General features: G+C 33.1%; 2 protein-coding genes across 2 annotated transcripts; both read right to left on the bottom strand.

Moving 5' to 3' along the window:
* Nucleotides 1-3,929: 3,929 nt before the first annotated feature.
* Nucleotides 3,930-5,477, bottom strand: LOC145796307 (uncharacterized). Its single transcript, XM_082881395.1, has 3 exons — nt 5,352-5,477; nt 4,692-4,826; nt 3,930-4,604 (listed from the first exon to the last, which is right to left on the bottom strand). Exons 1-3 carry the CDS (start codon nt 5,475-5,477, stop codon nt 3,930-3,932), a joined length of 936 nt encoding a protein of 311 aa, XP_082737521.1.
* Nucleotides 5,478-10,500: 5,023 nt separating this feature from the next.
* Nucleotides 10,501-16,315, bottom strand: LOC114260119 (ABC transporter G family member 9). Its single transcript, XM_028200175.2, has 4 exons — nt 16,214-16,315; nt 12,434-13,223; nt 11,603-11,922; nt 10,501-11,157 (listed from the first exon to the last, which is right to left on the bottom strand). The coding sequence occupies exons 1-4, from the start codon at nt 16,313-16,315 to the stop codon at nt 10,501-10,503; spliced, it is 1,869 nt and encodes a 622-aa protein (XP_028055976.2).
* Nucleotides 16,316-16,929: the final 614 nt, after the last annotated feature.

The raw sequence follows: 16,929 nt of genomic DNA, 5'->3' as shown, positions 1-16,929 counted from the left end.
CCTCTCCCTCCCTTCAGGAAGAGAAAACAGGACTTGGTTCACAAACCGAGGCAAAGCACAAAAGAGCCCCGAAGTCCGGAGGCAAGGCTCGCAGCCGAGACTCTGAAACCTCAGAACGAGCACAATATGCAACATCACCGAGCACTCAACTAGTGACGTCTGAGTCTTAAGGTCGGTCAAAAATGGGGTGTCTACAGGTAGCAATGTGAATTTTCAGTTTAGAATGGTAACAATCTTCCAATTGTGTTTCATTTTCAATGTAAATGATGTGAATGTTCAGATCTGCTAATGATGACTGATGTCAAAGATGTGAATGTTCACATCTGTTAATTTGTCAAACAGTCATGCAATGTATTACAGATTTGAATGTTCACATCTGTCATATTTTGTTGTTGTTAACAATCAAATCTGTCTATCATTTAAGTTGATGTTAATGTTCACATCTGTCTATCATTTAAGTTGATGTTAATGTTTACTGCGAATGATGTTAATGTTCACATCTGTCAACGTTAATGTTCAAACCTGTTAAATTCCGTATTGTAAAATGTTTGTGATGTTGTGCAGGGGCATGCGTTATGGGGAGATGACATCTAATGCGGCAGAGTCATTTAATAACTGGATTAAAGAAGCACGTAATCTTCCTATAACTCAAATGGTGGACACAATTCATACTCAGTTGATGCGGCAAATGTCTGCACAGCGTGACCAAGCAAACAAATGGAATGAGCTTATTTGTCCTACATTCGAAACAAGGCTTATGGATTCGTTCAACGACAGCAGGTCTTGGCAAGTTAGCAATGCCAATGAGGATGTGTTTGAAGTTTCTTCGATACCATCTGTTACAGTTGATGTTGCGAGGCGTACATGTTCTTGTTTCAAATGGCAAATCAATGGATTCCCGTGTGACTATGTTGTTATTACCATTCAGAAGAGCCGCTACAATCTCAATGATTGTGTGGAACATTACTTTCATGTAGAGACATATCGTGCAGCCTATTCGGGTGCCATATTCCCTATATCATCGATGGAGAAACTGACTTTTGATCAGACGGACTTCACTATATACCCGCCAACTGTGAAAAGACCACCCGGAAGGCCAAAAAAGAATAGGATCCCATCAAGGGGTGAGAAACTGAAGCAAATAAGGTGCAGGAGATGTAAGAAGTTGGGGAGCCATAATCGGAAATCATGCAAGGAGCCGATATAGGATGTACATTTTTCATTTGAACATTGTGTTTTGAATTGGATTCTTATATTCATTTTTGAAATAAGATTGTGTTGTGCTGGCAAGCAAAATAATGGTTTGGCAAACTTAGTAATTCATTTATGTTTTTTCTTTTTCTTTTTGGGTACGAAACTGATATTTTGTTAAAGTTGTGATGATGAATTCATGATGTGGACATTCATACTTACGTAAAAGAATCATATTATGTGAAAACTTGCACATGGGTTGAATTTTTTTACCTTATTATTGTCAATGTTGACATGAATATAAGCTGTGATGTGAACTTTCACATGCATAGAGATTGACATGGTGTGAACATTCACAACTGTTATGAATGAAAAGAAATGTGAATATTCACACCTGTGTATGTTATCCGTAATGATGTCATGCAAACAATGTGTACATTCATGCACAAAGTATGTGTATTACAGAAAAATCGGGTTCCAAAAATCGCATCAATTATGCTCATCACAATATGGCATTATGAATATCATAAGTGAATATGAACATTCACATTATTATAGTAACTGTGCACATTCACATCTGCAAACATTAGTGCATATGAATATCATAAGTGAATGTTGACATTTGGCAGAGAATAATAACATTCACAACTGTTAGAAACAAGAACAAATGTGAATATTCACACATGTGTATGTGATCCGTAATGATGACATATAGACATTCTTGCAGAAAATATGTGTACTACCGAACAATCGGGTTCAAACCATCGCATATATTATGCTCATCACAACACAGTAGTATGAATATCATAAGTGAGTATGAGCATTCACATCAGTGTTGCAACTATGAACATTCACATCTATAAAACATTAGTGCATATGAATATCATAAGTGAATGCTCACATTTGGTAGAAAAAAATACCATTCACAACTGTTAGAAACAAGAACAAATGGGAATATTCACATGCGTATGTGATCTGTAATGATGTCATGTAGACCAAGTGTACACTCCTGCACAAAATCTCTGTATTATAGAACAATCGGGTCCAAACAATCACATAAATTACACTCATAACAACATAGCAGTATGGATATCGTAAGTGAATGTGAACATTCACATTAATGGTGCAACTGTGAACATTCACATCTGTAAAACATAACAACACCAAAGGTAGTTCAAAATTCGCAGAAGGCTTTTTCCCATTAATAGATGTTGTATCACTGTTTTACAATCAGTTGTTGTGTCAAAATGTCAAAGCATTCCATATTAACATTCATATCGAGTGTTGGTTAGTTTGTAGGTGGACACCCCCCACCTATAGGTTTTAATGAAGCTCTGATTTCTTATGATTCCAAAAACTATGTACTAACAAATCTCATAGTCCATACCATTTTGCACTAGTGAGGCTGCCCATAATTTCTTCATGGTATATGGGCGCCCGCATGATGTAACATACTGCAGGTCCGCAGTACACTCTGTAAAAGCGAAATGGTTTTGATTAGCAGTTGACATGTATGTTTACATAATGGTTATGGAGGATTTGTAAAAAATGTATGTTTGCATAATGGTTATTGAGGCTTACGAGTCGTCGTCTTGCTGAGGACAGACATCAACTGCTATGATTGATTGTGATGGATTTTGGCCTCCTAACTTAGTGCATAGCGGTGATGACTCGCCAATAACGCGCACAACATGCTCGATGTACTTCCTCTGTGTAGGGAATTTCAAATTAGGCAGCAACAAACATATGTGTGTATACAATCATTTAATGCATGAGAACAAGTCATATTTGTGTTAAAAAATAGCCACTTACAACTTCCTGTGCTTGGTCGATATGTGGGTCATGTATGCTTGTCCTTGGGCGCAATGAGTTGTAATGCCTCCACAAATTGTCTATAGCATCATACACAACTATCGTCCAGTGGTACTCATGATGCAATGGGAATAGTAGGTATCTCTCTCCTTGGTAGTTTTTGACATATGCATCAATGTGTTTACTCCTTTTGCGAGGATGGTACTCTCGTATCACTTTCTGTACACATTAGACAAGTAATTAATGGACAGTGAAGTTTCGCATTAACATTAAAAATAATGGAATGATAGATTTTACCAAACACATGCTCGTGAAGATGAATGACGCTTCATCCGAAGTTGGCTGACGACCTCTTGTTGTTCATGTAATAGTTCGGCATATGCATCTATGAGCTGCACAAACATGGGTCATATTATTTTATTTGTGGTGGGTAAAGAATGTGTGTCTGTGGCTGTGAGTGTGTGTGTATCTCTGTGCGTATATGCATGAAGAGTGAATCATCTTTGTAATGGCATACATTGTTGTATATCGATTCCTCCTTAATAAGGTTGACAATGTCATCAAAACACACATGTGTAGCCTTTGAATCTCCTCTCTACACCAGCAGCCTATGCATTATGAACAAACCAATGTGAATATTTACATTGCACAGATCTAAACAAACCAAAACAAATAAGCACAGTGATGAATATTGACAATTGTGGAATGTGAATGTTAACATGAGGTGTTTGTACAGCCACTTACTCATCGCCTCCACTCTTTTGTAAAGCTTGGACCTTTTGCTTGTCTTGTTTGGACATCTTACTCCAAACTTTGAACTTGTTGGTCAGGGTTAATTTTTTTGGCTGCTTCGCTGGTGGGTGTTTCTCGACATCTTCAACCATTTCGACTGTGTGGGGCTGCTTTCGGCCAGGTAAGTCTGGGTACTAGAAGTCAGGCAAGCGATGTTCTTTTCGATCTTTTTCCTTTATACGTTTCACCCTAGAAGGTGGGCTGATATTGTGTTGCATTGGGCTAGGGGGTTGCTTCTGTGCCACAGCCTGTGTGACAATGTGGACTGACTGGTCATCATAAAGGTCCTGAAGCATTGTTTTCTCGCATTCAAAGTCGATGACCAGCTGCGTTAAGCGTTTTATTTCTTCATCCTTCTGCTCCATGCACTTTTTTTTTTCGGTATTCATGTTGGGTGGGCTGGACTGGTTGAACAATTTATGTTCAAGATCAGCTATGACTCTTGCTCTTAACTCCCATAAAAATTGAAGGTGTTTGTACTTTGCTTCCCATTGCCTTATGACGCCCCAAGCCTTCCGATTTTCTTTGATAAGCACATCAATAAAATCGGGTTGTTTTGTGTTTGGTATGACAATATCTCTGTCATCATGTGGGCTGCTGAATGGAATGTGAATGTCCTTATCACTGTCCTTTAGCTCCACCCCATCCCCAGAAAAGTGGGAGTTGCTGCCATTGTGTTGTTCTTCCTTCATGTCAGATAGGTTGGGAGATGTTGTGGCTGGTTCATAAATTTCGGGCTCCACCTTCAATGTTTTACGCTTGAACTTTTGTAATTCTGTTGGGATTGCAAAGAGTTCACCGGCATTAACCTGAAAATTAAAAAATTATGTTACTTAACGTATATATTTGGGTGGTGTTATAATGTGAATGTTTTGATCAGTAGTTGAAGGTTGTACCTCATTAAAACCCAAATCAGCCAAAGAGGTGGTTCTCATCTTCTTTTGTAAAGCAGTCAGATCCCACTTCACACAGCGAGGAAAAGCATTGGGCTTGTGAGGTTGTAAGATAGTTGTGTGCACACACAACCAATACTTCAATAAAACAACAAACACATATTGTTATTTACCATTTGCATAGTAATGTCAACATATGTGAACATTAATAACAGTGGCACTGTTGTGAACATCGCAGTAGTATATTATGAGTGAATGTAAACATTCATATCAGTGGTTCAGATGTGAACATTCACATCTGTCAAACATAAGTGCCTATGGACATTCACATCAGTGGCACTGTTGTGAACATTCACATTAGTATATTTATGAGTGAATGTGAACATTCGCATCAGTGGTTCAGATGTGAACATTCACATCTGTGAAACAAAAGTGCCTATGGACATTCACATCGGTGGCACCGTTGTGAACATTCACAGTACTATATTATGAGTGAATGTGAACATTCGCATCAGTGGTTCAAATATGAACTTTCACATCTGTGAAACATAAGTGCCTATAGACATTCACATCAGTGGCACTGTTGTGAATGTTCACAGTTGGCTTAGATAAACAACACTGAAGGACATGTGAATGGTATTATTTGACAACATGGGTACTTACCATCAATAACATGACACAGCTGGTAACTTTTGCTGGCTTTTTGTCATTTTGGGAAATGGACGATGTCAACGTTGTTCTAATTTGCTTCGCCCAATCATATTCTTCCATGCTTTCCAATGGGACCATATGTGCGTAGTAGCCCCATCCTATTGTCTCTACGCTTGTTGAGAAAAAAAAGCTTTTGGCAAGCATACATGCATACTAGTCGGACGACTTCTTCGTTGTCATCTTTCTTTTTGCCTTTCAATGCCTTGGTCAAAAGGGTGCGTATCCATTTTAAAGTCGACCGGCTGACATTTTTGCATCTTTTTTTTATAATGCCAGTCTTTGGTTTCGCACCATATGATATGTCCATCGGCTTGCTGCCACAATCGACACCAAAAATCAACTTGATGTCGCTGTTGTGCATGTTCATCTTCTTCTCCCCAATGTAGAAGACATCTTTTGAAGCTTTGTACGTTTGTAGGACATGCACAATAACATCATCATACTTCATGCATTTGTCAAGGTCGATCTGATTGTTTCTCAATGCATCTAACAAATTCCAAAATGGTGTTTGTTGCAGGCAGCCAAGCTGTGCTTGTGTGAACTTGGTGCTTTTTATTAATTTTACCAGTCCGGTCATGTTAGATCTATAGTTCACATGGCGCATGTCGACATTGGTGCTAGTATTTGTTTGTGGGGTTTCTTCCTTGACATGGTACTCCTCTCTCTTTCTCTTTAAGGTTTTCTTTTATGCAACATCTGCAAAATAGAGCATTTTAAAAAAATTAAGTCAAGGCTCATGTGATTTGCATAGTGGAACAGATGTGAACATTCACAGCATTGCCACTGATGTGCATGTTCACAGTTGTGTGCATGGGTGTGAATAACCAGATTTTGAGTATGGATGTGAACATTCACATCTGTACATAGATGTGTATGTTGACTGTGTCAGCACAAACACAATGTACATATTGTGTGAGTGTGTGAAAAATAATGTATTTTTATACAACCATGAACACCATTGAAGAACATGTGGATGTTAACACAAACATATAAAATGATTTTCAATCCATGTAAATGTTCACAGCATAGAACAACAGCACCAATAACATATAATTTTCAAAAAAATTTCAGTCAATGTGAATGTTCACATCTTTCAACAACAAGAACAACAATAGAATTGGCCAAACATTTTCAATCAATGTGAATGTTCATAGCATAAAACAACAACTTTAATCCCTGGTTACCCAAACATTTTCACTCAATGTGAATGTTCACAACTTTTATCAACAGCAACATAAAACAGAATTGGCCAAAACATTTTCCAAACCATGTGAATGTTCACAGGATTGAACAACAACCGAATAACATCTGGAAAAACTTGATTATGCAACCATTTTCAATCAATGTGAATGTTCACATCTTTCAACAACAACAACTACAACAGAAACATTTTGGAATGTTCACAGTTGTGAACACAATGTAATGGCAACTGTAATATTTTTTACTGAAAAAATCAATATAATTAGAGATTACGATTGAGGGGTTCAGATTAAATGTTAGGGTATGAACAATATGAACTCCTATATATTGTATGTATAGAAACAGGGGATATTTGTAAAAGTTCACAATGTTGGTTGTTGATAAAGAGGTTTAGCGTTTAAATACATGAATGAGTAGAATGCTTACGTTTTTTGCCCATTTCGACGAAGAAGATGATGAGACCACGAGACGATGCAACGAACGAACGAAGACAGTCTTCTGGGCGTAGGGACGACGAAGAAGATGATGAGACGATGCGACGATGGAACGAAGACAGTCTTCTCGGCGTAGGGACGACGGAGAAGATGATGAGACGATGCGACGTTGTGACGATGGAACAAACACAGTCTTCTGGGCGTTGAGACGATGTGGAATATAGATTTTGATTTCTGGACTGTAGAGGTACTGTACGTGATTTCCTACGCAAGAATAGAGAGAGGAAGAGAGACGGTTATTGCATTCAAAGAGAGAGAGTCGCGTGTTTGTTTGAGGGTTTTTATGGTTCTTTTTGTATGAAATGGACCTAATGGAATATTGTAAAACACTATGGGTCTTATGGAATAACACTCTTAGATAATGGATTTACCGAAAAAGATCCCTTTTCAAATTACTTCTTAAACAATTTTTAATAGGGTAGCGATATATACAAATAAAAAATTCATATAATTATATATAATGATTTAGTAAAATTTTGAGCTTATCATTTTAGAATAAAAAGCTGAGCAATTTACACAAATAGTCCCTATAGTTTGGGGCTTGTGTCACTTTGGTCCATGACTTTTCAATTGTGACACATTTGAACCTGAATTTTGAATCTTGTTCCAAATAAAAACAATCAAAGATGCCATTGTTTAATTTCAAGGGCAAAATCATCAATTTAAAAAAAATATAAACTAATTTGACAAATATAAATGTCAAAAAAATATTTTTATCCACCAATGATAAAATTATGTAAAATTGATAAAGATTAATAAAAATTACATGATTGATTTTTTAAAATTAATTTTACATGATCACCATCCAAACGCATAATAAAAATTAATTTGGTAAAAAAAATAAATAAATGTTTAAAAGATTTATCAATTTTACATAATTTTATTTTTAGTGAGTAAAAATAATTTTTAAAAAATCAAAAATATTTGTTTGACATTTATTTTTATCAAATTAGTTTATATTTTATCAAATTAACGATTTTACCATTGAAAAATCTAATAATATTTTCAATTATCTTTATTTGGAACAAGATTCAAAATTCAGGATCAAATATGTCACAATTAAAAAGTCAAGGACCAAAGTGATACAAGTCCCAAACTATAGGGACTATTAATATAATTCACCCTAAAAAAACTTATTAAAACAAATAATATTGTCACATTATTTTGGTACAATATTCAGTACAAAATATCTGATGAGTTAACCCTTTCACTTTCAATATTAACCAATCAGCACAAGCACTCTCGTTAACTGTTCATACCCAAACATCGGGTTTGTGTGTGAAGCCTTTGCATTGAGGTATATCAACCAAGAAGGACTTGCCATGTCAACAGTAAAAATGGATCTAAAAAGCTCAGCATGCAGCTTATATCATATCCCTAAATGAGATTCATGTAATCCCACTTTGGAGAAATTTATGACATTACTCCAATTTGTTCCGAACTTTCTTGTACTTCGCTTAATTGTTCTTTGACCATCCTAGAAAGGGATCTATTCATTTGCAAGCACTTTTTTATGGTTTATTTCCTTTTGGTTTTGTCTTGGTGTATTTTTCCTTCTTATAATTTAAATATAGGCAAAGAATTCATATATGATTTTAGATTAAAATACAAAACTAATTTTGTTAAAATTAAGAACAAAATTACTTAAATACTCGTATGGTATATTCTCTTTCTCTCTTCTCAAATATATATAGTTTTCTATCTTGATCACATATTTAAAAAATAAAGTCATAACAAACTAAGCATCCTAATTTATTACCATAAAAATACCTTAATCTAATTTTTAAATTTTAATCCAATTTCTTATTTTACAAAATTTTAAATTAAATAAACACCTTAATTTATTATCATAAAATTATCTTAATCTAATTTTTAATTTTTATAAAATTTTAAAATAATGTATATACATATAATTAAATCATAAATTAAACTAAACACCCTAATTTATTATCATAAATACCTTAGTTAATAACATTTTTAATTAAATATATATATATATATATTTAACAAATTAAATCATAAATTAACCTAAATACCTTAATTTATTATCGTAAAATTACCATAATATAATTTTTAATTTTTAACCCAATCTCTTATTTAATAATATTTTAAATTAAACATTTACATATATATATATTAAACCATAAATTAACATAAATAATATAATTTATTACCATAAAATAACTTAATCTACTAATTAATTTTTAACACTATTTCTCATTTACTAAAATTTTAAATTAAATTAATTTTTTTATAAAATATGGCAATTAGGGTTAGGATTTGGGTAGGATTAAGATTTAATTTGGAGAATAAGATAAATATGAGAGTTTTATTGATATTTTATTCAATTTTTGACCTTTGACTTAATATCTTTGCATAGCCCACTATCATTTTGAGAGAGTGTGGCACACCATACATTCTCTTTAAAGAAAAAATTAACCTTAACATTTTAGGCTAAAATATAAGAGAGTTTTCTACTTATATTTGAATATAGAGTGAAAAGTGTTTCGCGACCAAACCATAAAAGGATAAAGTGAATGTTACCCTTCTTTATATGATGTCATGGACTATTTTAGAGATCAACCAAAAATAGGAAAAGATTATAAATGTTATATTGTTAGAGACCAAACTATCTTTTTTTTTCACCTGTCTCTATTTTTATGAGTGGCGCTAAATGCATCAATTAGTATACTAATTAGTGTACTAACACTAATTATGACATAATTATTGATCCTTACACATTATACAAATTACAAATACCAAAAATATCTTAAACTATGTCACATTATCAATTGGTACACTAGTTAATGCACTAATTGATGCATATAACATTAGTCTTTTTATATATACTTTTCATAATGGAACTTTTTAAAATATTTTTATAAATGACGTTTCATGGATTTTTTTAAAATTTTTATGTCCTTTATTTTTTATATTTATTAATTTTTCTTACACCATATAATTTAATTATAATTGAAAGTAAAAGACATTTAATTTTTTTTTAACAAATCCACGAAACATCATTTAAAAGCTTAGGTTAGATTATTGCCACATACGTAATTTTAATAAATTAAAAGCTTAAATTTTACTTAAATATCAACATTAAATATTGGACTAGATATTATACATGTATCTAATAGTACATAAAGTTATCACATGAGTTTTAACACCAAAAAATCTGGCATTTATCCCCAACCAAACAAATGGACACTTATGCCAATTATTTTTATGTGAAAAGACATTCGTCAACATAAATTCCCTCCTTAGTTTGATGCTTCATGTTTGATAATAACTTCAATTTGACACAAAACCTAGTACATATCTACGATCTATATAGTTGGAATCTCGTCTAGATTTCTCACTGTAATCCAAAGAAAACTTTTGTCACAGTTTGGAACAAAAACAACCTATGTTCTTGCCACTCCAATCCTCATTAGGGCAACATAGGCCATGAGCCTGTAACCTATGAGCATTACAGCCAAAGCCACCACCGACAACACTCGTCCATCGAGTCCCACGAGCTTTATAGAAGGCAACTCCCCAACCAAACAAGTCCCAGTGTCGCCACACGGGTATGTATCGGTGGGCTTGTATTGCGATCCCAACAAGAGCTTGTATGTGTATTGACTGATAGAAATGTACTTGATCCAAGATATGAAAGCCGGGACATGTTGAACATAGTACCCTCCGGCTAGAAGGAATGAAAGCATGATGACCGATCCAAGCGTTGTGGCCGATTTTTGGTCCATGACTGCAGCGCCAAGAGCGAGTCCTAGGCCTTGAGAAACTAGGACACTATAGAGGAGGACAAATAGGGTTTCCATGAAATTTTCTGCTTTGGGTTTGAGCCCGGCCATCCAGTACGTTATGGTGAGGAAAACTGTGGGGAGAACAAGCTCCATTGGTAAGTCACCAATGATCCTCGCCATGAAATATGAGGAGAGACGGTACATGCCCGAAGATCTTTCCTTTTCGAGCATCAATCGTTCTTGGGGGAAAGTGAAAATGGCTTGGAAGAGTGGGAAGAAGCCCCAAAATCCAGAATAGAAGAACAGAAGCCCTATCTGTATCAAAGCCAAGCATGGTTTTACGTATGATAAAAGAATGACAATTAGTCAGTTAAATAGGAGACAAAGTCGGTTATTTTGTTTCCAAAAGCACAAGAAACGAAAACGAATTATCAACAAACAAAGAAAACAAACACCCGAACCAAATTTTTAGGAAGAGTACTGCTATACATCAAAAATTGTTTTTGAATTTTCAAACACTATTTTGGCACAAAAATGGCCAAGATATGAAACCATTTGTGTTTTCAAACTTTTCATTGTTTGTTTCAAAAAACACAACAAACAAAAACAAAAAACCAAAAAATGAAGATACCAAACATGCCATCCCTACTGAATTTTCCTTCAGTTTTCAAAACAATGAAGCAAATTTTGTCAAGAAAAGTGAGAGTCAATGACCAATGTTAGTTAACAAATATTCAGAGAGAGTAAAAATATTGGTTACCTGATCTTGTAAGTGAGTTATACCGGATTGCCACCATAGGAGCCCCGAAAGGATAGCTACCACAAGGACTTGTCCAATCTTAAGGCCAGAGAATGACTCGTGTTTCCTTTCTTTCACTCCTCTTTTGAGCAAAACTGTAAACTGTTGCCACCAAGTTGTGGTCCACCTAGCACACTGCTTGTCTTCCAATCCCCTGCGATGGCCCATGTCGATTTCTTGAACTTCTACTTTCAAATTTTCAGCAATGTTGTTCTTAAAAGCAGAAATCAAAACCTGCTTAACCACTGCTGGATCCTCCTGAGAATCATATGATGCAATACCTACAAAACAAATGTATTTGATCTTTGAACACACATCAATGTCACTAGTATCACATTTCAAATTTTTACATAGTTGATATGAAGTTATATGGAATGTACATTGCAATATTGTTATTGATCACATTACCAGTGGGATCCACCTGATTGTGCCTATTTCTATTCTATTATGTGATTCAATTTTGTGCAACTACCACAGCTAAAAGCCAACGCCCCCTAACCGTAAAATAATTATATTAGTTGGATGCAGTCATGAGGAGCACATATACACTTGGTATTTCTATTATTTGTTTAAGATTATCTACATTTTGTTTGTTGATAATGAAGAACAAACAAAGTTTTCTCCAAGAGAAGAAACAGAGTACTAAGCCCACCAAAAACACAATATTGTGTCAACTACCACATCCCACATTCTTTGCAATCCCAACAACCAATGTAACAAATCCTAATCTTAAATAAATAACAAAAAACAAAAAACTAGAACCCATATTTAAGATATATATCGCACACTTACCATTTGCAAGATCCAACAGGAAATCAGAAGGATTCATGGCAACCGATGGCTCATATCCGATACTCGAGAAGTAATCCATGGCTTCTTCTCCCTTTCCAAAATACAAAGGATTGCCTTCCGATAACAGCAGCACCTTATGAAACATGTAAAACAGCCTACTCGAAGGCTGGTGTATTGTCATCACCACCGTTCTCCCTCCATTATTCGCTAGCTCCCAAAGCGTCGACACAATCCTTTGAGCAGTCGTTGAGTCAAGCCCCGATGTTGGCTCATCCAAAAATAACAAACTCGGATTAATAAGCATTTCTTGCCCTATGCTCACCCTTTTACGCTCTCCCCCAGAAATTCCCCTCAAAAAAGGCCCCCCGATAATGCTGTACCTGCACTTGGTCAATCCGAGTTGAGTTATAACAGCTTGGGCATAGACAATTTTTTCCAATTTTGTGAGAGTATTAGGTAATCGGAGAAGGGCTGTGAATACAAGCGTTTCTGTAACGGTCAAGTGCGGATAGAGGACATCGTCTTGTGTTACGAAACCGGTATTTCGCTTTATTATGTTGGAGAAGGGCTCGCCATTGTAAGTAATTGTTCCTTTGAGCCGGCCACTGAGTCTGCCACCGAGTGCTGTTAGGAGAGTGGTTTTGCCACTACCGGAAGGGCCTAACATGGCTAGCATTTCACCGGGCAGGACTATGCCTGTGATGCCTTTTAAGATTGTTTTCTCTTCGGATTTTGACTTCTTTAGGAATCCTCCTTTTTCTGGTTTAACCTTGTACACAACATCTGCAAACTGTACAATTGATCCAACAATAATTTTAGTATGAGAACTAATGTAGAATGTTAATTCAGAAATAATTTTGTGAAGGAAAAAGAAAATATACTAGAACATCTGCTAAGGAAAAATAAAATAAGAAACTTAACAGATATTCAAGTATGAATGAAGATATAAAGATCTAAAACAGAGGAGAAGTAGTGATATATGTGAATAGAAAATTTATAGAGAATTATTAAACAAAATAATATGATTTATTATGATCTCATGATCTCTTCATTTAAAAACATATTGCTCGTCATTATGATTATAATTATCACTATGTTATCACTCCATTATTCTCATGTAAATTTTATTTAAAAATTATAGTGACATGGTAGTTTTCTTTAACAAAAACTTAAAATATAGAAAAGTAATCCCATATCATTTACCAACAATGCTACTGACTCTAAAAAAACATAATCCCTACAACCTCATTCATATGTGATTGGTCCAGAAATGAAAGAAAAAAAAAAAAAATACATAATTAATCTACATCATTTTAGAGTCATGAAGGTCTCTAAGTTTGAGAGTCTCAAACATTTTTATCATTTATTACAGGAGTTTTCAAGAATCTTTTTAAAACTATAATGAGGGTGGCCCTTCGCACATAGTGCCAAGGGGTACAATTGTTCCACTGTGACGTAAATGTCATGTGTTGAAACCATAAAAATAGTCACTCAGCATGAGCAGATAAAATAATGTGCATTAAAGTGTTAGAAGTTTCTTGTGCAAAGAGAGGGCCTTTTCACTTTTTAAAAACTAGCATATTAACTCGTGCGGGTTAAATAAATAATTAAAAATAATTTTAAAATAATTAAATTTTAATCATTTTATTAAAATATATATTACTGTTGTTATGTCACTAATTGTATATTTTAAATTCATAATATAAAATAGATATCATAATTTAATTGGTAAAGATGAAAAAAAATAGAATAAATTAATATTGCGGTTAAACTAGCAAATCAGTCAAACCGAAAATGATTTAGCCTAATCGGCTAGGTCAAAAGACCAAACAACTTATACAAAAATTAATTAATTAATTAAAACTTTTAAATGTTATTTAAATTTTAAAATTTAAACTATCTTGAATGATAACATGCACAACACTACAATATTAAATGAGAGTATAAGGTTCACTTTATATAAGTAAAACAACTTACCTTTTTTTTTTTTTCGCTAATGTAGAATTATAAAATAAAAGTCAACAATTGTTTGGACGGAAATTTTATTTCTAATCAAGCAAATCTTAGTCATTCAATTTTTAACCAAATCAATCTTTAGTTCATTTCGAATCAAATAAATCTAACTAATATGTTTTAATAAAACCGCTAAAATTGTGATTAAACCAATGAATTAGTCAAACCAAAAATGATTCAGCCTAATCCGCTAGGTCAAAAGACCAATCATCTTATATAAAAATTAATTAATTAAAACTTTCAAATTTTATTTTAAAATTTAAATAAATTGTACTAAAACATGCACAACACTACAATATTTAATGAGAGTATAAAATTCACATTATATAAGTGACACAACTCACTTTTTTTTATTCTTTTTCGGATGTGAGATTATAAAATAAATTATAGGCTAATTAGAGTTTTTATTTTAAAATCTAAACTGTTTTGAACTAATAAACTATAGACAACACTATAATATTAAATGAGAATATAAGATTCACTTTATATACGTGAAACAACTCACTTTTTCATTAGAGTTTTATTTTTATATGACATAAATCATAAATTAATTAGAGTTTTATTTTTATATGATTAAATGGAAGCTATTAAATAGAGATTTTTTAAATTGTTTAAAATTAAGAAAATCAATATGAGAAATCGGGATTAAAGCAGCAAATCATTCTAACTAAAAACGGCTTAGCTTAATTGGTTAGGTCAAAAGACCAGCCAACTTATACAAAAATTAATTAATTAAAAATTTTAAATGTTATTTTAATTTTAAAATTTAAGTTATCTTGAATTGAAGCATGTACAACACTATAATATTAAATGAAAAAATAAGGTTCACTTTATATAAGTGAAACAACTCACTTTTTTTTTTTTTCTTTTGGATTATAAAATAAAAGTTGATAATTGTTTGGGGAGAATTTTTATTTCTAATCAAATAATCTTAGTCGTTAATCAGATTGATTTTCAATTTGTTTCGAATAAAACAAATCTAATCAATATATTTTGCTAAAATTGCTAAAATTTCTCATTTGCCCATTCAAATTGAGAGGATAGTTTGGGCTTAGTGAACCCATTTTGATGACTTCAGTCATTCAAATCATTTATTTTTAAGATTTGTGAAATAAAATATTAATGAAAAAAAAAAATCAACACGATCATATATTAGTTATATGTTTAAATTATATTATACTACTTAAAATTTATGGTTATTATTCAAATTATACAAGTCTTCTATTTTTTAAATAAATATAATTTAAATATATAATTACTAATATTCAATAATTTTAATTTTTTATATTAATATTTTACTCTTCAAATTCTAAAAAATAAATGAATTCGGTCACCGAAATGGCACAGGCCCACTAAATTTAATTGCTATCTAGAGAATCCAAACCCAAATTGGATCCCAAATGTTCAAGATGTATAATTTGAAGATAATTAATATTTAATACTAGAAAAATATTTTTTATTTTTTATTTTTAAATCATTTAAGATTAGCAAAAAATATACTAAAAATATTATGAATCACCCTTTTGAACCCATGACTATCCAAATTTGATTATACAATAGAAATTAAATTGATAAATATCGGGTTATGAATAAAATAAATTTAAATCATTAATTTTTTTTGGATAAGTTTTGAGTCTGTAGTGTTGTTGAGAATATATACACAATCTTTCGTTTTTCTATACACGACGGATTGAAGAACATGAAACATTATCAATCCAAGAAGAAACAACACATGCATGTCTACATTAGATGAGGAGAGAGAGGGACCTTCAAAGTAACAGGACGATTAACTTTCTTGAAGACGGCGGCGGCTTCTCCGTCTGTCGTGGTCACCATCGTCGTCTGAGTTTGCACCATCTCCTCTTCCATTCTCGCTCTCTCTTTCTAAGATCAAAGAACCGATCTATCACTTGCTCTCATTCTTCTTCCGGGTCTTCTTCTATATATAGAAAAAGAAAAAGAAAAAAGAGTAATCAGGAAGTGTGTATGTTGTGTTGGTGTTACGTGTTTACGTTACTAGTGCTTCACAATAAATGATAGTGTTGGTGGGTTTGAATTCAAGAAGCGCTTTGAAAAAATGTACAGAATAAGAATATGATTACGTATATACTATTACGTATACGTACATGTATGTGTAGATACATGAACAATGTTGATTTTCATGAGAGAGAGATGAGAGGAGGAGGTGGGCGGTTGTGGGTTGTTCACAAGTGTCGAGCCATTCCCGGCTCTTTTAATGGGTTTGATTTTCCAACTCCGTCTCATTCTAGATGATTTACCGGCTTTCTAGTTGGAGATAAGTCTAGTTTTGGTTCGGTTAGTTTCATTTGCCTTATCATATATTTTTATCCTTATTATCATTATTTAAGTCATTTATCATTGAAAAAATTCCATTTTAGTAGGGTAGTGGGAAAAAAAAAAAAAATCATGATGATACAATTTTTTTTTTTTTTTTTTTTTTTGTGTGCATGATATAAATTATT

This window comes from Camellia sinensis, chromosome 7 (assembly GCF_055761805.1).
Source record: "Camellia sinensis isolate YWXY chromosome 7, ASM5576180v1, whole genome shotgun sequence".
NCBI lineage: Eukaryota > Viridiplantae > Streptophyta > Magnoliopsida > Ericales > Theaceae > Camellia > Camellia sinensis.
The sequence above is the reverse complement of the archived record's forward strand: the minus strand, read 5'-3'. Positions and strand labels throughout refer to the sequence as shown.